This window comes from Mastomys coucha, unplaced genomic scaffold (genome assembly GCF_008632895.1).
Source record: "Mastomys coucha isolate ucsf_1 unplaced genomic scaffold, UCSF_Mcou_1 pScaffold16, whole genome shotgun sequence".
Lineage (NCBI taxonomy): Eukaryota > Metazoa > Chordata > Mammalia > Rodentia > Muridae > Mastomys > Mastomys coucha.
Genome location: NW_022196898.1, coordinates 24,621,878 through 24,644,742, shown reverse-complemented (window position 1 = coordinate 24,644,742; position 22,865 = coordinate 24,621,878). Strand labels below are relative to the sequence as shown.

Below are 22,865 nucleotides of genomic sequence, written 5' to 3'. Positions count from 1 at the left end.
ACCTGGTTCCTGAGCAGATGGATTTTGCAGATTAATTTTGGGTATTATACAAAGCCTCTCTTAGAAAATGTATGATTCCAAAATGTATGATTCCAAATATATCTTTCACAGACACATGGACACTCAAGAACAGGGTCTATCTTTTCTCCTCACCTCACCTAAATTATGGAAACATCTTCTAAAGAAAAAGTAAATGTCAGTGACTACGGTAAACTTGTTATTAGTGTGAACTTGACAATATAATATTATCAAGGTTATGAAGGTTAATATCAATTAGGTGCTAGTGTTTCTCTGACAGTAATCAAGACAATGCTTCACCTTGGTTACCTTGCTCCCGATGACCAACAAGTCCAGTGTAACTGAATGAAAAATGTCATACAGGTCCGAGTTAAGGGATAATATACTAAAAGTATGACAAGTGCTCCTCAAAACTGTCAAGGTTGTGATGTTATAGGCTAGATAAGGCTCAGAATTCAGATACTTAAACAGAATTTTGACACTACAGAAAATAGACACTAAGAATAACAACAGTATGCATAGTACTAATAAAATTTAGAATTTAGTTAATAATCAGGCATTGATATTGACTTTTAAAAGAATAATTTCTTAAAATGTATTAACTTTATGTGTAAGTGTATATGTGTGGTTTTATAAGTTCATGTGCACCATTTACTTGGAGCAGCCATTGGAGACCAGGAAGCATCAGATTGCCTAGTACCAGAGTTACAGGTGATAAAGTGAGAACATGACCACTCCAAGGTATGGTTGAGAGGAAAGTTTTTATTTTAGATAAAAGAGAAGGAGAGTACAACCATAGGCCTCTGGAAAAGTCAAGAGCAGAGAATACAAGTAGTATACTGAATAAGATCAATGGAAGGAACAAGAAAGACTATGAAGGGAACAGAGGAAGGAGAACGAGAAACAAAGACCCAGGGGCAAGAAAGAGAGTGGCAAGAAAGGGAAAGAATCAGAAGAAAAATATATAGTAATGAGAACTTGGAGGAAAGGAAGTCCATGAGAGGTAGAACTTTAGGGAAGGGGACAAACTGGCAAGAGCTGAGAAGAGCCACAGGTAGATGGGGTGCTGAGAAATCCTGGAGGCCAGCAGCTACTTCGGTGTACTAATAAGAACCACTGATAGCCACTTTTCCTGAGTTTGTTTGTGTTGTTTGGCTTGTAGGTTTGTTTGTTGACTTGGCAGTAGTGAGCTGGCACGTAAGAGTGAGAAACTGAACAGTGGTCTTCTTCATGAGCTCTCCAGCTCCTAATATTGCTTTCTTAAAATGTAGTAAGTAAGGTTTCCAAGAGAGGAAAAAATGAGTAAGGATTGTCCCTGTATTCTGGACCATTATTATGACTTTTTATAAACCTAAAACCATCCACCTGGACCAAGAGCTCCAAGGGATCTGACACTCCCTATTCTTTAACATCCATTTGCATGAATGCACACACACACACACACACACACACACACACACACACACACACACACACACACACACACACAAACACTTAAACAGTTCCCTCAAAAAAAAAAAAACAGCCACAAAGCAACATTATATAGAAAGAAAATTGAGACTGCAGTTTTAAGAATTACCTGATTCCATTGTTACAAAATCTGCAACAGATTGGGAATAAATATTAGTAAATTGGAGAGTGGTGATCATTAAAGGTCAGGCAATATGGGAAAGGGATTCAGGAAAGTGGGAAGTCAGAAAGCTCCCATTATTCCACATGACTTGAGCAAGATGAATATTTTCAGGTCTGATGCTCCTTATACATCCCTAGTGACTTTTGTAAATAGAAATTTTATTTGTTAAGCTAGACATCTATGATAGTGATTCTTAAGTATCTGAGATCATTTTCTTTTCTCTGGTAGGTTCTACAGAAGTATAACAGATTTCCTTTCATGTATTATTCAGAGTTCTATAAAGGAACAGAACTAATTTCTCTCTCTCTCTCTCTCTCTCTCTCTCTGTGTGTGTGTGTGTGTGTGTGTATGTGTGTACATGTGTGTATCTGTGTGTGTGTATGTGTGTGTGTGTGTGTGTATGATTTATTAGAGTACTTACAAACTATGGTCTGGTTAGTCCAACAATGACTGTTGTCCTGCAGAATGTCTAAAAATCCAGTAAAGATCATGAGATTAGATATCTCAGCAGTCCCAGTCTGATGATGGAGTCCTATAGATTTCCTAGAGAGCTTCTGATCTTTAATCAACACTGAGAACCCAAAGAAATAGGTCTAACACCAGTAAAGGAATGTTTTATAAACAGAATAGACAGATTAAGCATTGAAAGTGGGGGCAAAGAGGCAAAATATAAATGCCTCCTTCTTCTGTGTCATTTTATGTAGGCTCTCACTAGAATGTATGGTCCAGATTTTGGGTAGGTTTTCCCATATTAAATGATCCAGTGAATGAAATCTTTCACAGATGTGCCAGCTGCTTGGGTTTTAGTACATTACAAATTCAGTCAAGTTGATAACCAAGATTAGGTACACCGTAGTCCCCCATGTTTCATTGGTAGGAGATTTTGTGTGCATTCCAGCTCTTCTCAAGTTCTCTTATAGATCCACACAGAGGTTTAGAATTACTCATCGTTTTTGGCTTTTGGGTACTCTAAGAAAAGAGCCATGGTTTAAGAGATGCTGGCAGATGGCAATGCTCACCCTCTGTGGGTCATACACCTAAGCACAAGACAAGGAAAGTGTGAATTTGTTTTTGTGGAATTTTCTTTTGTATTATTTTCCCATGACTTTGCATCTGACAGTCTTCTCTGAACTATACCTTTGTATTCTCTCTTTCTTCTATGCTATCACTTGGGTAGCTGGCATTTTATTCAAAAGCATGGCTTCAATGGTTTAAGCTAGTATTATTGTCATGACGTACAAACACAAAAATAAACATGCCTTTTGTAAAAGTAAGATTTATTGCCATGTCAGAAAGTATCTGTCCATTCTTACAATTATTGTTACATTTTATCATGAATTATTTTCTTCCCATACCAGATCATCAGAAGAAATGAATTTCAGCCTGAAACATAAGAGGAGAAATATCTTTAAGAAAAAAACACTTAAGCCTTGCTATGGTGAAATTGTACAAAAATCAACCAGTAAGTAATTGCTATTGACTATAGAACAATATTTTATAAAATAATTTGAATAAAACAAAGAGCTCTGTTATCTAGCAAGAATATTCACTTTTCATAATAAATACAAAGTACGGTTCTATTATCTTCATTTAATGAAAGAGGAGGGTAAATCTTGGGCTTATTAAATGTTATGCTTGGTTTATGGCATACATTATATAGCTGTAAGGTCTAAGCCATTTAAACCAGAAAACCTGTATAAGGTACTTCCTACAGTTACAAAAATAAGGGTAACACCAGAATTGAAATACTTTCCACTAACTTCAAAAATAACCAAACCAAAGCAAACCAAACCAAACCAAACCAAACCAAACAAACAAAAAACAAATAGGGGACAAATGAGAGATGGCTCAGTGGTTAAAGCACCTAGCACTTACAAGCCTGATCACTTGAATTACATTGTGGCTCATTGTGTCCATAGGAAAGGAAGCAGAGAGGGCAAAAGGAGTCCTGTTACTAAGCAGGATTTCTCCTTTCACTCTTTCATTCAGTCTGGAATCATAGCCTATGGAGTGCTGCCACCTATGTTCAGAGTGGGTCTTCCCTCACTATTCAAACCTCTTTAGAAACAATCTACTAACTTTTCCAGAGGTGTGTTCACTATGAATCCAGACTCACTGACAGTGAGAATTACCCACCAGTCCAATTAGATAAGGATCTAAAAATGTTGATCTCATGAAAGTTGAGAACAGGAGGAGGAGGAGGAGGAGGAGTATAAGGAGGAGGAATGGGGAAATCTTGACCAACAGTGACAATAGAGCTGGATAAAAGCAAGAAGTTCCAATGGGGTATTGTAGAGCAGGATAACTGTGGAATATTTCCATTATACTATAAGAAGCATTTGGGGAGATACATTTAAATTGATTTAGACATTACACAGTGAATGTATATATGCAAACATCACATGACCACAAATAATATATATGTATGAATATATATAAAATATGAAATGAGTTTATAATTATTTTTCTTCCAAGAATCTCAAATCCATATGAAAAAGGGTATCATTCTCATTTAGATCTTGAATGACCAGAAAAATGTAACTGAAAACCTGTAATAATGGTATGTATCTATAGTCCTAGCATTTAGGAAGTGAAGATTGGTCATTTGAACATAGGAATTTGAGACTGTTTTGGGTAATATAAGAAGACTCTCTTAGGGTTTTATTGCTGATAGGAGACACCAAGACCAAGGCAACTCTTATAAAAGGAAAAGTTGAATTGGGACTGGCTTACAGTTTCAGAGGTTCAGTCCCATTATCATCTTTATGGGAAACATGGCCCCTTGCAGGGAGACTTGGTGCTAGAGAAGTCAAGAGTTCTACATCTCATTTTGGAGGCAGCTAGGAGAAGACTATCTGCAGGAAACCAGGAGGAGTATCACACTGGCCAGAGTAGTGCACCACACATGTGCATGTGCACATGTGCGCATGCGCACACAGACACACACACACACACACACACACACACATATATATACATGTATATGTATATATATGTATATGATGTCAAAGTCCCACTTCCACAGTCACTCACTTCCTCTAATAAGACTACACCTCCTCCTATAAGGCCATACCTCTTAAACAGTGCCACTTCCCATGGGCCAAGCATATTCAAACCACCACAAAGGCCCTGTTTCAAAATGATGATGATATATGAGGATCATGATCATGATGAACATGATTACATTGATAATTCAAACATGGAATCATTGTTACATTAAATTAGTATATTTCTTAGAAGTACAAATGAAGATTATTCCTGAAGCTATAAAACTGTTTACTAGAAATTTTTCTTAAACTTGTATTTGATAGCTGAATTTTCATGAGGCAGATATAGTGACTGTAGGATTTTTGTGAAACTACTCTCAAAATGTACATGTTAAGTTGTTGACAATGTCCATTCCATACATTTATTTTGGCCTGGCATCTATGTCATATTATATGTACAATACTTTAACTAGTACCAGTTGTTTTAACTCAGAACATGGCTTCATAAGGTAAGCATACTTGTAGTTGGTAAATAGTGTAGAATTCAGCAATTGTTTAAACTTTGGTAAATTATTGATGAGGAATGGGAGGTGCTAAAACTGTAATGAACCCACACAAATTGTCACAATTGCTTAGCGTAGCAACCTGACTTTCAGAGTGTCCACTGGTCTAGTACTATCAGCATTATGGAAAATATTAAAAATGTAAATTGTAGCACCATTATCCTCTTTTTCTTCCAGATTGAAAATAAAAAACAGGATCCAGGTGTAGTACATGCTAACCCATGGTTTAATATGCTCTCTCAATGATAATTCTACTGGGTGATAAAACAGAAGAGCCAGACATGCCTTAGCGACCAAGTACTTCATGATAGGAAATAACAGTTTTTGCCTCCACAGGATTAACAGCCACAGATATAAAACTGGGTCTTGATTTAGCATTTATTAATTTCTTTTTTATTACTCACTTGTTACATGAGGCAATAACTTTTTATAGTTTGTTCAAAACTTTGCTTTTAATGTGTGTCTTACATAGACCCTTCAGTTTTCATAGAATAAATAAAACACTCTCTGGCTTATATTATAGTGGAAAGAAAAACTACTTGTCAATTCAAAATTTTAGGTATTTTTGCTCAAGAAAAACTGAAAAAGTATATTCCATTTCATAAAGAACATAATTTTCTTGGAGATAAAGGAGAGGTTGAAGCCTTTCTGAAACTATAGAATACTTATTTGTAAGGGAATATTGTAGAACACACACAAAATACAAAACGAATAAAAAGGAAGTCATGAGTTCCTCTTTGTCCCGTTGATCAGAAAGGATCCCGTGGGTTTATTTTGAGGAGCAGTAGTGGTTCACATATAGTGATCACTGCAGCTGTGCCAGGTGGATAATAGGAAGGTTAACATTTAAAAAGTGAATTTGGGGATGCATGAGTTCGTTTCAAAGAGTTAATGACATTGTCCTTTCTCTCTTGTCTTTTCCTTAAATTTTCTGTTTGAAGGTACATTTAGGTCCTTAAGACTTAGAACCCTGAAAGAGCTGCCTGAAGTAAATAAACCTGCATTTCTTCTAGACCCTGACAAATACTTTAAAGAAGCACCAGATGAGGATGAACCCCAAATTCCAGAGCTTCCTTTGCTCTCTGAAAGTAAGTCTTCAGTCTGCCTACAACCTCCTTTCTTTCTTCATACGATTCAACTAAGTGAAAATGAAGTAAAAGGAGACTACCAGGAAAATAACACATTTGCCTTGTAGGTTGCCATGAAACAAAGAGTGCTGTGGTTGTCAAGATTCACAGCTCTGTGCTCTCAGGAAGAGAAGCTAAAGGGGTGCAGTACATGAAATGCATATTTCTATTGTGTCACTGTTCTGAGAGGAGACTGCCTTGAACAGCAAAAATCTGCTATGGATGACTACCTGTCTTCCCTAAATAACCTTCATTTACCAGAGACAGAAACATCATGAGATTCTAAAGATTTAGAGGAGAGTCTCTGGCAATCTGGCTCTGTTCTTCCCATGACTCTATAAATAGAGGCTACTTAAAGTACATTGTCTCCGAGGCTCCAGCTGCAGTGCAGGGCTAATGAGAGAGGACAAGGAAGCTTAACTTGAAAAATACAAGTGAATGATCTCTGAGGATTTCAAAAGAACATATATACAAGTGTGCTCTATTTTTCAGACTATTCTAGCCTTTTCAGCTTGAGAGCATTTGACAAGTAAGATCTGTGCAAACATCTTTCCTACAAAGGAAGCCTTGTGGGAATTCTGGCAACATAACCTGAAAGTGGGAGAGGTACTGAGAAAGCATATGGGCACTGTAGGGAATCTCATTTAAAATAATTGATGAAAATGCAGTGTTTGCAACCTGTAATACTGAAAGCAGACGGAGCTCCATGGCAGTCAACAGAGACTCACAGTGTCTAAACTTTTCCAGTGTCTGACATAGGGTTCAATATCATTCTTGAACAATACCTTTGAAGGGGGGAGTTGTTTTCTTAAAGTCACACCAGGTGACATTTAAGCTCTTTCTTTCTGCTTTGTCCTCTGTGGAAAAAGAGAACCAAATGGTCATATATTACATTATTTCAAATTTCAGGTTTACCCAGAACAACTGTCATTTCCAGTCTCTTACTACCACTTTGCTAGATCATTCTTAAACTTTCTCTTTTATACAATTATAGTTTGCTTATTTTCCTTAGTTTTTTTCTCTTCATTTCTCTTAGAAGTATTTATTTATTTGCATTGTACGGGGCTTCAAATTTGTCATTCTCTTATTTTTCATAAGGATGATTTACCTTTAACAAGGAATATGTGTGCTGGGAAGATGGGTCCTAGGATAAAATATTTGCTATTAACTAGATTTTGGATTTTCGGAATCCATATGAGGATCCATGGTTTCAGCCTATAATCCTAGCACCCAAGAATTGGAGTCAGTGAGAAAGAATCCTCAGGAGAAGCTGGCTACCAAGAATTGCCTGTATGGTGATCTCTGAGTTCAGCAAGAAATGCTGCCTCAACAAATAAAGTGGAGCACGGCTGAGGAAAACACCTGATAGCACCTTTGGGCCTCCTATGGACATGCACACTCATACACATGCACCAACACACATGTGCTTATACACATGCACATAGAGGCTCACTGTATGCACATTAAAAACAAATATAGAGAATACTTTTTCTTCTTGCATGAACCACAGACCCAGAAGAGATTTATTGGGAGGGGAAAACCCAAGAGGGTAGCTGCCTCTGGTCAGGTCAGAAGACACCAGTCAAATGAGCAGTAGACAAGACATATATAGTATTTCTTAGGGGGTAAGATTTTCAGGATGGAGCTTTCCAGTTCTGGTAGGATTTCAAGTCTTGAGCTTGGCGTTGCTCAGGGATTGGTTGTTTTTCCTGCTCTCAGATTAGTGTGTTTCTCTGGCAAGTTCAGGGATTGGTGGGCTTTCCTGTTTAGGGACTGGTCATATTTTTTTTTTTCTTGTAGGGTAAGGCCTGGCCATTCTCCTACCTTAGGGCTGGGAATGACAGTTGCAGCCATTAGAAAATGACCGTTAGGGCCATTAGGAAAGTTGGTGAGTTGGGTGTGGCTAATGGAACTCCTGGGTCAGGGCCTGACCACTTTCCTGCTTTGAGGATTTACAAGATTTACAAAACTATACAAAGTTTATAAAGGGAATGGAAGAGAATCCTTTCTCTGTCCCTTGAGTCAGCTTGAATAAGCTAACATTCTCTCCTAGTTTTGTTTCTTATTATAGGGATCTGGAAGGTGAGCAACTTTATCATGAAACTACGTCTTGTTGATTAGGGGTGTTGAGTTGCTGGGGAAAGTTTGATCTTCAACATCAGGATATAATCAGATGTTGCAGGCCGCTGGCTCAGTGGCTAGGGGCTGGAAAAGCTGTAGTAGCAAGTGATTACAAGACTAACAATCATTTGCTGTTGGTTCTGATGTTGAAGGAAACTGGACAAAAAGTATATGAGACAGGGTGTGGTTAGTAGGATTAAGAAAAGGAGGAAGAAGGGAGGTTAAGAAGGGAAGTCTCCAATTTCTTACATTTTTTTGGAGATCTTTCTGGAGGTATTAGATCTTATCTTTTACTATACCAGATTGGTTAACATAGAAGCAATGTTCCTCCCCAAGCAAGAGACAAAGCCCACCTCTCTCTACTCTCAATACATCTAATCCTCACTGAGATTTTATAACCCTATGGCAGCTAGTGAGTCTGTCTGGCCTTGAAGGGTAAGGATGGTCTGAGCTGCCCATTGGAGATCCTGGATGAACTGAGAGGAAAGCCAATGGTAAATAGCTAAGAAATTCGTCATTTTGCCGTACCACTGGTGACGGCAGCAGTTATTCCCAGGACTGCTAGAAAGGGTATGACCTGAATCACTTGCATCACTTGTTCATCATGCTCTACTACTAAAATCTGGGGACAGAGTTTGGCGAGGGTTCCTCACTGGGAACCACCTCTAGTTTTTGGAAAAGGAACATCAGGACAGAGGTCTCAGACCACCCATGCTGTAGGCAATTATAAGCTTAAGTGCTTCAGAGAATCAAGGCATTATGAATGTTTGGGAGTACAGGTTGAGGTGTCATTACAGTCGCAGACTCCAGTGTGTTCACAAAGTGTGTTCCTGAGGAATTAAAGAAGGAGTCTGTGATACCAAAAAGAGAGATGTGAGAGGGATAAGGATGGAAGAGATAGTTGGGTTAGAGCAGTTGATGAAGTGACTCTAGTAAGACAATGGGCAAGGCCACAAATGGTGGTTGTGAATTTGACCCAGGAGGGACATACAACCGACATTCTGCAAAGTAGTCAGGAAGAACATTATTCAATAGCTGATATGCAAATGTTAAGGTCCAAAATAAGAAATGGTTTGGCCAGAAGTGAGGTCAATATCTTCTAAAAGGAATGATATGAGGGATATGAGGACCTTTGAGGAGTTTTAGACCACTTATTTTTATAATGTCTATACCTCGGGTTTAAGAGAGTGGTTTGTGTACCCTATTTATTTTGACTGTGCCTTTTGGGTAGCTTTGATGAATGCTACATTAAAGTTTACCAATGTCCCCTACCTCCCATCTGGGGTGTCATGTGTCCTTAATTAGAATATAAAAGATTTTTTGAATCATTTGTTTGTGCAGTGACAGAAGTTGCCATAATTGAAAATCAAGCATGCTAGTTTTTGCCATTTGAACTATACTCAGGCCAAGCTGCTTCTGGTAACAGAGTGAAGCTCTAAATTAAATCTGAGTCAGTGAAGGAAGAGAGAATTGATTGCAAAATGAACTATGCTGGAGGGAGTTTCTATGAGCTCTAAATGGGAACTGAAAGCCACGGAAGTCTAGGAGGGCACAGAGAAACTCTGAGACTTCCAAGTCAGAATTGAGAGACATGAGAGACAAGGTCACAGATGTCCAGAAAGGCTTAAGGAAACTTAAGGCCTAGGGCTCAGCAGGAAGCTCCTAGTGGGGGGAGGAAAGAAACCTGGAGAGTTCCAATAGAGGCAGTGAAGCAAGTATCTTAATAACAAGAGAGTAGACCACATGGTGGGGACACAGAGAGTGTAGCAGGCTCCAGGGGCCAGAGAAAGGTTCCTTACTAAGTAGGAGAGGAGAAATGAATGGCTAAGCAGGTGGTGGGAAGAAGCTGCTAGAGAGACAGACTCTAGAATTTGGAACTGACTATAGTAGGTGGCAGAAACAAATGATCTGTATATACTTTAAGGGAGGCAAGTCAGTTACTTGAGTCAGTTTGAAATATTGAGACATGAGAATGGCTGAAAGGCAAGAGTAACATTCTCTACTAATGCTTTGTGAAGAGGGATCTCTGTGTTTAGAGACCCTGGTGTGCTAGGAGATGGTATAAGAGGTGAAAGGAATAGACAATGATTGGTGACTCTAAGGTTAACTTCTTTGATTTTTATATAAGAAGTTCATTTGTAGCCAGAGAGCACAGACAAGGTGCCCATCCTTGGGTAGTATGGTTTAATTTTTAATAAATTTGTGATGGGTACAAAGGAAGGTCCCAGTTGGTTACCCATGAGCCCAAGAGCATATCCCTTCTTTTTAGTAACAGAGAGAAGGGAAGAGTTAAGTCTAGAAGATGTATGTATGGCTGGAGCCTGGAAGGGGATAGGCTGCTGAAATTTACAAACTGACTTGATAATGGCAAAAGAAGCAGTTCAATGTGATATGCCAAGAGTTACCTTATATAGGAAGCAGTCAAGAAGAGATAAAGAAAGAATAAGGAATGTTAGAAGTCAGTTATACCTAGGAAGGATAGAATTTTTTCCTTGGTAGTAGGGACTGTTAGTGATTTTTTTTCTAGGATAATTGTCTTGTGAGTTGGAGTGATAGCTAATCCCATATAAGTAATTTGAGGGGTGGACATTTGGATCTTAGAGGGTGAGACCCAATATCCCCAGCTGTACAGAAAGTTTAATAAGTTAGAGTTGTCTGCCTTGCTAATTTTCAGGGACAGACTACAGAGGATCAGCTACTTGTTGTATAGGCTTGGATTTTAGAAGAGGCAAAGAGAGTAAGTCAGAGGCCAGAGCCTGGCCAAATAAATATGGACTTCCCTGGAACCTCTGGAAAGCATGTCCCCTGTGAGTTGGGTAGAAATGTGAGTGTGGTGAGTTTCTGAGCCTGTCTATGTACAGGCAAGAATATTTTGTGACTGGGGACCCAGAGGAATAGAAAAGAAAGTGTCTTTGAGGCTTATGACAGAGAAATGCCAGATCTTTGAGGGGTAGTAAAGAGGCTAGTTTAGAGGGTTGGTACTACAAGGTGAAGAAGAACTACTGCTGAATTGATAAGATTGAGATCCTGAGCCAAGAATAGGTTCTATTTTTAAAAACAGAGAATATGGGGGTATTAAAGGAGGGAAGAAGTGAAGCACAGAAGATGCTTTCCTAGTAGGTAAAAGATAAGAGACTTAAGTCCCCTGAGGCTTTGGAGAGAAAGTGGGTATTGAGCTTGGGTGATTTATTTGGTGTGATTTGCTGAGGTTGGTAAAGTCTGACGATAGGGGAATGGGAAGGAGAGGTGGGGTCCTAAAATTCCACCAGGACTGAGTAGAGTAGTAGTGAGTAGTAGGACTGAGTAGGTGTCCCCAGCATCAAGAAGAAAGAAAATAGATTTTCCTTCTACTGTGATAACCACCCGAGGCTCCCTGTGGGTCAGACCAGGGGAGCCCAGACACCTTATGCCATCCATGACCTGACCAAGGAGGTCAACTAAGGGTGATCTGGGATTGATGTCCTCATGCAGAAGGGGTATCGGGACAGTCAACACCCCAATGCCTTTCTTGACAACACCTTTGGATACGGTCCAGATGGTTTATGAGGATTCAGACAGGCCAGGGCCCAGTGACCCCCCCCCTGAACACATTTGAAACAGAGATGCAATGGCTCTAGGGCTTTGGGAGGCCAGGGAGCCTAGGCCTTTCTTTTGGCCAGTTACTAGCCTTAACCATCATTAGGTATTTTTGTTTTCAAGATTTTTCATCTTTCCCATGATAGACCTTGAAAGCCATAACTAAGACCAGTGGAGTCAGGGATCCTCTTTCTAGACCTGTGTGAAGTTTGGCCCTAATATTTGGATTCTCTGTGAGAAGCATCTTATAAGTAGTTGTTTTCCATCTTGGGTCTTGGGATCTAGATTTGTATTTTTCTATTGGCCTGGATGACCTCTTAGATTTTTCATAATTTACTGCTTTAAGGATGGCCTTGTGAAGACTAATTTTTTTTCCTTTGTGAATGGTCATCAATTGGAGATAGCTTCTGAGTTAGGGATGGAAGCTTGTGTCCGTTTCTAGTCTCCGCATTCAGACCCCATCTGGGTTAGACCTGCATATACCCTGTGCATGAAGCCACAAACAGTGAGTTCATATGTGTATCTGTCCTGCTGTTTCTAGAAAGCACTATTTCCCTGGGGTCCTCCATTTTCACTGGCTCTTACAATTTTTTTTTATCTGTTTTCCCACAGAGTTCCCTGAGTGTTCAGAAGAAGGATTTGATAGAGATATCCCATTTAGGACAGAGTATCTTAAAGTTTCTCACTTTCAACACTCTGTCCTGCTGTGGGTCTCTGTATTTCTTCCCATCCATTGCAGAAGAGTTTGCTACTCTATAGGTGGTAGGACCAGGAAAAAGGGAACCTAAAACTGAGTGTGCCTAAAGTCTTGCACAATAGCCAACTTTTTTTCTGAGCATCAGATAGTTAATACTCTGAGGGATAAGAAGGACCACATGAATGAAGTTTTCATGAGTTAAAGCTGCATATAACCTTAAAGACAAGTTGTACATTGCAAAAGCATGTATTTCCAGATGCATATAAACAAATAACCAGCTGTAGTGAATAATCTGAATTAAACTCACTCTTATCTGCTGCACCTGGGAGGAGTATAAAAGCACATTACAAGATCAATTCCATGTTTTTGAAGAAACTGAGGTTACAAGATCCTTTGCCTTGTTTTCTTGAAGTTTTCTAATAAACACTCAGATTTTTCCTCACATGACTCCATTCTTGGACCATGTTCTGACACAGGAAGATGTTTCTCTGATGATAGCCAAGGAAGTCACTGATCTATGAGGATAGCAGAATGTTGTTAGGAGTCATTGTTTGGCTATGTTCCTTTAGCATACTGTAGCATTCCATTTTTCCTAGGTCAATGGTTGATAAAGTCGCAGGTTCTTGGCCATCTGGTGAGTGTCAGGCATGAGTACCTTCTCATGAGATGGACCTTAAGTCCCATAAGTACTTGCTTAATCACACTTCTCATTGTATATGCTATTTACTATTTTACCAGAAATATATTTATGCCTTTGTAGGAAGGAAAAAGAAATCATGGTGACTGAAGAGCAAAAAAGCCAAGACACACATATTGTAGAATTAATTTAAAGTTCAGCTATGTTTTTCATCTAATTTCAAATGAAACTATAAGCCAAGCAGGTCTTTAGAGATGGAACTCTGGAGAAAATAGGGAGGTTTTAGGCTCATAGTCATTACCTGCTGTAAATTATGCAGAAATAATTCTTAAAAAGAATTTCCATTTCTAAATGGAAAAACATGGAAACAATAGCAAAGATTATTTGGAAATTGTACCACAAAAGGCATTTGCCAGGTATCTTCAGCGTTCTAAACTATTACTTAGGAACCGAGAACAGTTTCAAACAATTCCTAATCCCTGGGTAGCTTTTCCATCTGGCTATTGGGCTTTTAATATCTTTTTGTATTCTCTTTCTTTTTCAATGCGAAACATCTTGTGCTTCCTCTCTTTAGCTTACAAGTTGTTCCCAGTGTATTCTCAAACAGCTGGAAACACCCCTTTCATATGCCTTATTCATAGTGTTTAAAGCTAGCACAGGGTCAGGCTTCTCAGTAAACTCCCAGAACTATTTACACTGATTCCATGAACCTGTGACACTTGAAGTGTAGAGAATGTGCTATATTAGGAACACCTCAAACAAAGTGGGTTTTGTTATTGTTGTTGCATTCTGTTGAGACATATTACAATAACTATAGGGATGATTTTACTTCAGCTATTGTTACAGGGAGGATTCTCACCAAGGAGGGCAAACTCAGAGTATAAGAAGAAGTCCTGTGCTTTGGCACAAATGAAAAAGTCATTTGTGAATATTTGAAAACAATGAAGAAGGACAGAGAGAGTTGTATCTGAGTAATGTGAGAGCAGCGGGGCTCTTTTGTGATTGTTTCTGGGGCACAAAAGACTGATGGGGTTTCTTAACCATTTCTGCATTGCAGAAGCTCAATCTCAGCTGAAAGTAAACATTGTCAATGTCAGGCCCTGTTTTATTGGTGGTGAATGAGTATCAGTTACTACTGAACAAGCTAGAGGAAGCCAAAAGCCTTCTGGATATGGTGAAGTAAGATCTCAAAAGCGATCTTTCAGCAATCCTTGCTGGTATAGCTCCTGCAACACTTGCTGAGCTACATGTTTCAGATGCAGGCCAGTAGTTTCAGATGACTGAAACAGAGTCTGGCAGTGTCTGAGCTGTTGGGATTTAGTTCTTAGTGTTGTCATTGGGGGGTGTTGGGGATGGTGATAAACAGTAGCTGGAAGAGATAGTTCAGAGGGTTGTAGCTTAACAGCAAAGAAAAAACTGAGAATTAGTAATGATGATTTGTATAGGGAAGTCAGCTCTAATGTGATTTAGATGCAGCTACCAAAACTGCTATCTCCAAGAAGGGAAGGAAGTCACTTAAATCTCTACCTAAGAGGAAAGTTATATATCCTCCAGCAACCTCCTGCTCTAGTCTGCTTGTTGATGTCATAAATATTTGATAATATTCAAAATAGAGAGAAAATATTTTAGTGTATGGGTTCAGTGGTTTCAGTTCATGACTACTTAGCTTTGGTACTCTGGACCTACAGCTAGGGATCACACCAAGGCTGGAAGCATGTAGCAGAAAATGTCACCTTACTTAGTGAGACACAATAAGAAAGTCATGAAGGACAAGAAACACAACATCTGCTTCTAATACAAGTTACTGGTGACCTAACTTCTTCCCCTAGACTCTACCTCCTGAAGGTCCCATCTCCCAACAGTTCTATACGCTGGTGAAAAGGAACCACTAACAAGTGGGTCTTTGGGTTATACTTTCAAGTCACTCTGCTTGCAAATCCAGAAACAAAATAATCCAAGACCAATAAGCTTAGCCTGAACCCGATGACCAGCAAGAGTATTCATGACAAAATATAATTTTCTACAGAATCACAAAATTTTTCTCTATGGCTCTTATAGTACAGATGAAAAATATATACAGGCTTTATTCAAAATCTAGTTTTATATATAAGTACTTTACAGTATTCTATAGTTTTGTTTAACAAGGTAAGTCCATCATTAAATTCATAAACATACATTCGGAGGTCTATAAGTTATCTGAATATATGAAAAAGATTTTCTGGGCTGGTGAGAGGGTTCAGTGGAAAAAGGCAACTGAAGCTTACCCTGATGACCAAAGTTCAATTCTTGGAACCCACATGGTAGAACCAGACGACTGACTCCCATAACTTGTCCTCTGACCTTCATTTGCACATTGTTGAGTGCATGCACGGGCCCACACAAACACACATATATGCACACAAAACACATAAAAATGCAATAAAAATAATTTGAAAAGATAAACAGATAATGGCCTCTATTAACATTGTTAAGAATCATGAAAATTGCTACTTTACCATGTCATCACATTTTGCAGCCAGCTTGTTGTTTTGATTTTTTTTAATTGAAAACTCAATCTTCTCTCATATAATGTATCCTGACCACAATTTCTTAACCCTACAAGATTTCCAGCTTATTGTAACCTAGTAGATGCTGAAATTGAACAGTAATTTGACAGGACATCGTCAGGTGAGCATAACAGTTAGAGAGGCAGAGACTCAGTTTCTGCCCTTCGTTGAGTTAGGATGCAGTTTATCAAGATGCTCAAGCAATTCTCATGTCCATTACCCACACTGTGCAGTTAGAATAGTGTGCATGACTTAGGATGTGGCTGGGAATCTTGGTGACGGAGAAGGTTTTCAGAAACCCAAACACCCACAGATTATCCAGTTTGTTGTTATTTCTCTTTACAGAGCAACTTCCATGTTTCAGGTAATCTTTGAGAATGTTGTTATTGATTTCATCTAAGCAAGTTGTCAGTTAGTGGGGAAAACAATGTGAGAGGTCAGGAGATAAACTAACTCTGTCATTTGTAAGTCAGGGCATCATGTTATTTTAGTGAAGACATTTTTCAGTACTGCACAACCAGCACATTATTTTCATCACTTTAAAAATACTTTGTGGTTGTCATTATAGAAATGGTTGTCAGGCAGTCAACTATGAAATGAAGTCATGAGTGGGCTACTGCCATGTTTTTCCATGTAGGAAAGAATGAATGCAAATGGTGACTGATAAATTAGGGTTTTATTTTGAGATATATTCTTATGTGTATGGATACAACTTTCTTCATTGGTGCCTTCAGAAGGCAGAAGGAGGCACTGAATGTTTTGGAGCTGGCATTCCAGGCAATTGTAGACTATACAACATGGGTGTTATGAACTGAATTCAGGTCCTAGGAAAGAGCAGCAAGAGCTCATAATATATAATATTTGATCTTTTTCCATTAACCAAAGACAGTACTGGGTGCCAGGATATAAGGTGTGACAAGGTCAGCCAGGGTTTGACTCCATTTGAATTTATAAGTAAACAAGTTCTGTGGCTAGACTATGAAGTGTTTTCCTCATGTACTGAATGTTTGGCCCTCAGATGTTAGAGCTACTTGGGAGAGGTGGTAGAACTTTAAAGGAAAGCGAGGAAGCTTGTCACTGGGAAAATGTTTTTGAGAATTTTCTCTTGTTCCTGTTCCCTTCCCTCTGCTCTTCTACTGTGAAGTAGTAAAGGCCACATGTTCCAACCACCATATGCTCCCTTCCCACAGGCTTAGGATCAAAGGAATCAGTGTATCAAAGTTAATGATATCTTGCTTAAAGTTTTCTCTGTTTTTTTTTTTTCACAACAATGAGAAAACTAACATGGTAAGTAAATAAGGCAGAGAGAATCTAAGCATGTACAGTAGCAAGTGCTATGCAGAAAAATAAAGCAATGGAGTGTTCCTTCACCTCTAGTTCTCAAATTATGCAAAGCAATGCCCAAAGCACCCAGAGGAGGCCTGACTGGGGAGGAAACAGCACAAGTCTCTGATCTCCCAGGAAAATTCAGAGAGATGGAATCCATAAAGACATTGAGACAGAATAGTCTAAGGACTATCCACAGAAGCATAACGCCATTGACATAGAAGTAAACTTGATGTTTGTCGGGGGCAGAAGAAAGGTGATTGTATCCAGAGGTCATTGAGAATTCTAGTAGAAGAATAGACTGATAAGTATCTCAGAGATAACTTCATGTGAGACCACAGTGCCTATTTAGAGAGTTGCATTCTTTGAGAGTATAAAGGGAAGCTTTCAAGATGCTTTAAAGGTCTACGTGATCGATGGGGCAATAATGGCTGTTGCTAACAATTGTGTAAATTGTCCTCTAAGATTTTAAGCTATGTAGCCTTGAAGACAGTGTTTCAGGTTACTAGGTGGGTGTCATGCAGGAAACTTACTTTGTGATAAGCTGTGGAATTGATGAACACAAACTTTCTTTCCTAGGATTATTCAACAGATATCAGCCACAAGCCATAGGGAGCATGACAAATTCACCTGTGTCTTTGTAATCCCTTGCCACCATTCTGTGGTAAAGAATAGAATCGTAGCAATATACTTATTTGAACTGAATCAAGGAACTAGAGCTTTCATGATCCTATATTGAGTAGGATGTGGTTTAAGGCAGTGTGGAGTGCCCAAAGCAACTACAAAATACACAGAGCTCAGACCTTAGGGGAAGATGGCCACTGGGAAGAGGAGATTTTTCCTTCTCTTAGATCCTCAGTGTAGGGGAATGCCAGGGCAGGGAGGCGGGTGAGCATGGGTGGGTGGGGAAGCACCCACATAGAAGCAGAGTGAGGGGGGTTTCCAGAGGGGAAACCAAGAAAGGGGATAACATTTGAAATGTAAATAAATAAAATGTGCAATAAAATAAAAACAGAAACTTCAGTACTCCTTTTATGTCTTCTAATGACTAAGTAAAATTTCCTTAATTTATCTAGAGAAGGTAGGAGCTATTACTTGAAACTGAAAATAAATTCCTAGGAACTAACTGGAAGCTCCAGTCTAGTCAAAATATGTATGGACTCACATATAGAAACATATGTTCATATATTTAACTAGAGTAAAGCTAAACATTCTTTTAGAATCTGAAGCAATTTCAGAAAATTGCATGTGTTTTCTTATAACTATTTTCTTCTATTGCAGTCCTGCTCCATTTGATCACGAGCAAAGTTTCTCTCCCTTCCCTGATGATTTTTTTTGTTTTTTTTTATTTTATTTATTTATTTATTTATTTATTTATTTATTTATCTATTTTTTGCTGCTTCTGCCTTCTTAGATTCCACATTTTAACATTTTTTTCTTGTGTAACTTTTGCAGTCTCAGCTCTCAGCTATTTGGTTGTGTTTTTCATATTTTGTAGACTCCAGATTGCACTTTCCCTGTGTGTTTGTATGAAAATGATCTTTGTTTGCCAGAATAATTTTTCTTCATTTTTCTTGTTGTTATCCAGTTTAAAAGATGGAAAAGGAAAGAGATTGAATCTTATAGCCATGTTAGTACTACTAATAAAGAGAGTTTTGCCTTTTATTGTTCACTTATTTGGTGTTTTGTTTTGTGCTTTTTAATACTATTTATCATGATTTATTTTACTTTTAATATTTGTGGGAGAATTATATGATGATGTCGGGTCTGTGTGTGTACATGTGCGTATATGTCCACATGTATGTTTATGTCCATGTCTGTCTCTCTGTCTCTGTCTCTCTGTCTTTGTCTCTGTCTCTCTCTCTTCTCTCTCTCTCCCTCTGTGCATGTGTGTTTGTGTGTGTGCGTGTGTGCGTGTGTGTGCGCGTGTGTGTGCGCGTGTGTGTGTGTGTGTGTGTGTGTGTGTGTGTGTGTGTGTGTGTAGGACAGCACATGTTGAGCATGTGGAGATCAGAGGACAGCTCCAATGTTGGTTTCCTCTTTTCACCTTGTCAAGGAATGCACCAAACTGTCTTCTTCTGTCTCTACTTCTCCTTTCACTGTAGGAACAGTAAAGTTATAGACATGCACTGCTGCATTTGGTTTTACAGACATTCTGGGGAGCCAAGCTCAGGTCTCCATGTCCGTGAAGCAAGACCTTTATCCATTGAGTCATCTTCTCAGCCCAAAGTAGTAGTACATTATAAAGTGGCTTAGCATTCCTTTTTTCTTTTTTCAGTACTCTTTGTCTTGGTATTTAACATGCTCATCAGCCAAGCTTCAGCCTCAACCCATGTTGTTTTTCATTTTTATATTTCTGTTCTATCATACTGAGTTATCACATCACATAGAAAGAAGCTTTTGTTTTCTCTGCACTTGCAAACCCTTTGTTTTTTCTAGCTGACATTTCTGTTCATCTTTGTCAATCTTCCATCACCATCTTCATGATAAATAATCAAAATCTTGTCTGTATTTCAATACCATATCAAATCGTACCTAAAGGTTTACCTTAATCTTTACATGCTCTTATAATTTCTTTATTTACTTCTGCACAACTTGTGTTCCCTGCTTTCTGTTAGCACTGTATTCTATTATTTATGACATTTATGAAGTACTCAGCATGAGTGAAGCATCTGCTTTTAATCACTTCAAAGAAAAGACTAAGAGTTATCCATGTTAGTGCCCCATTGCCTTAGTAATGTACTTCCAGGAGGCATTTGTTGAATGATAAAGTTATACAAGAGGCCAAAATTATTTCTCAGAATATGTGGTGCAATTTCCTCTCACTTCTGCTGTGCAGTATCACCAGCCATAGGAATAAATTGCCTCTTCCTTTTTTTTTTCTATTTTGAAGCTACAGATACAAGCACATCAGAGTGTTTTATAAGGATATGATTGCAGATGTATGTGTTTAGTCATTCAGACAGTCAAACTGTGTGTTGATTATTTTAATTGTCTTATTTCGACACAGAATAATTTGTTCTGGGCTTTTTTTTTTTTTACAAGCCCTTGATAGCTGTTAAGTAAATTAAAACAAAAACAAAAACAAAAACAAAAACAGGAAACATCAGCTTATTCAGTCCTCACCTTTAAATCACCAATCTCTGTCATCATATCCATAAAGAAGTAGTACAACCTGTGTGTATGAGTAGGGTGTTATGTGGGTGTACCTACGTGTGTATGTGTGTGTGTACAAGCTGTATATGTCTGTGTGTATATAAGCTGTGTGCATAGGGAGGTGATATATATGTGTATATATGCATATGCAAGTGAATTCAAGCTGTGGAAGGTATGTGTATGTACGTATACATATGTGTGTGAAGTGTGCATTTATGTATGTATACAAACTGTGTGTGCATGGCCATGCGTGTATGCGTGTGTCCATACAAGCTGTGTGTGTGTGTGTTTGAGATGAGGGGTGATGCTTTAAATTTAAATAAAATTAACAAGAGAAGGTTAGACAAAATCTCACCAGCACATTCTTGGTTCTAGCAGCATCAAATTATGGACAAAGAAAGAAAGTAAGAAAGAAACAAAGGGAGAAGAAAGAACTTGAGAGATTTCTTTCTGCTATTTCATTTAACTGGTTCGCTCTTATTTTTTATTTTTTTTTTTTATATATTTTTTTATTATGAGACATTTTCTTTGTTTACATTTCAACTGTTATCTCCTTTCCAGGTTTCCCCTCTGGAACAACAACAACAACAACAACAAAAAAGAAAATCAAAATACCCTGTTCCCTCCCAATATCCCTGCTCACTAACTCACTTTCTCCCTCATCCTGGCCCTGGAATTTCCCTACATAGGAATATGCCTATGAAGGGCATAGAACCTTCATAAGACCAACAGCCTCTCCTCCTATTGATGACCGACTAGGCCATCCTTTGCTATACATACACTGCTGGAGCCATGAGTCCCACCATCTGTGCTTTTGGTTGGTGTTTTAGTCCTTGGGAGCTCTGAGAGTACTAGTTAGTTCATATTGTTCTTCATCCTAAGGGGCTACAAACCCTCCTTGAGTCCTTTCTTTAGCTCCTTCATTGAGGAGCCTGTGCTCAGTCCAATGGATGTCTGTAAGCCTTTACTTCTGTATTAGTTGGGCACTGGCAGAGCCTCTCAGGAGACAGCTATATCAGGCTCCTGTCAGCCAGCACTTGCTGGCATTCACAATAGTGTCTGGTTTTGGTGATTGAACATGGGAAAGATTCCCAGGTGTGGAGTCTCTGGATTATCCTTCCTTCAGTCTCTGCTCCATACTTCATCTCTGCTGACAAACTTTGCTGAAGTTGTTTATCAGATTTAGGAACTCTCTAGTGGAATTTTTGGGGTCACTTAAATATACTATCATATCATCAACAAATAGTGATAATTTGACTTCTACCTTTCCAATTTGTATCCCTTTGACCTCCTTTTGTTGTCTAATTGCTCTGGCTAGGTCTTTAAGTACAATATTGAATAGGTAGGGAGAGAGTAGGCAGCCTTGTCTAGTCCCTGATTTTAGTGGGATTGCTTCAAGTATCTCTCCATTTAGTTTGATGTTGGCTACTGGTTTGATGTATATTGCTTTTACTATATTTAGGTATGGGCCTTTCCAAGACTATTATCATGAAGGGGTGTTGGATTTTGTCAAATGTTTTCTCAGTATCTAATGAGATGATCATTTGTTTTTTTTTCTTTGAGTTTATTTATATAGTGAATTATGCTGATGGATTTCTGTATATAGAACCATCCCTGCCTCTGTGGTATGAACCCTACTTGATCATGATGGATGATCGTTTTGATGTCTTCTTGGATTCAGTTTGAGAGAATTTTATTGAGTACTTTTGCATCGATATTCATAAGGAAAATTGGTCTGGAGTTTTCTTTCTTTATTAGGTCTTTCTGTAGTTTAGGTAGAGAGTAATTGTGGCTTCATAAAAGAAATTGGGTAGAGAACATTCTGTTTCTATTTTGTGGAATAGTTGGAGGAGTATTAGTATTAGGTCTTCTTTGAAGATCTGATAAAACTCTGCACTAAACCTATCTGGTCCAGGGTTTTTTATATTTTTATTTTTGGTTGGGAGACTATTAATGACTCTTTCTATTTCATTAGCAGATATGAGACTGTTTAGGTCATTTATCTGATCTTGATTTAACTTTGGTATCTGGTATCTGTCTAGAAAATTGTCCATTTAATCCATGTTTTCCAGTTTTGTTGAGTATAGGCTTTTGTAGTAGGATCTCATGATTTTTTAGATTTCCTCTGTTTCTGTTGTTATGTCTTCCTTTTTATTTCTGATCTTGTTAATTAGGATACTGTCTCTGTGCCCTCTAGTTAGTCTGGCTAATTGTTTATCTATTTTGTTGATTTTATCAAAGAACCAGTTCCTGGTTTGGTTGATCTTTTGTATAGTTCTTTTTTTTTTCCATTTGGTTGATTTTAGCCCTGAGTTTGATTATTTCCCGCCTTTGACTCCTCTTAGATGAATTTGCTTCTTATTGTTCTAGAGTTTTCAGATGTGATCTCAAATTGCTGTTGCATGTTCTCTCCAGTTTCTTTTTGGAGGCACTTAAAGCTAAGAGTTTTCCTCTCATTGTGCTTTCTTTTTTTTTTTT

General features: G+C 38.4%; 1 protein-coding gene across 2 annotated transcripts in view; it reads left to right on the top strand.

Annotated features, from left to right (window-relative positions):
• The window catches only part of Wdr49 (WD repeat domain 49), a 191,284-nt gene that overhangs the window by 158,631 nt on the left and 9,788 nt on the right, over positions 1-22,865 (top strand). The window contains exons 17-18 of one of the 2 annotated variants that reach the window (XM_031374103.1): positions 3,010-3,113; positions 6,143-6,289. In XM_031374103.1, coding sequence (XP_031229963.1) covers positions 3,010-3,113; positions 6,143-6,289 — 251 coding nt within the window. Of the gene's footprint in view, positions 1-3,002; positions 3,114-6,142; positions 6,290-22,865 lie in introns of both variants that reach the window. The other variant, XM_031374104.1, reaches the window with a different exon arrangement.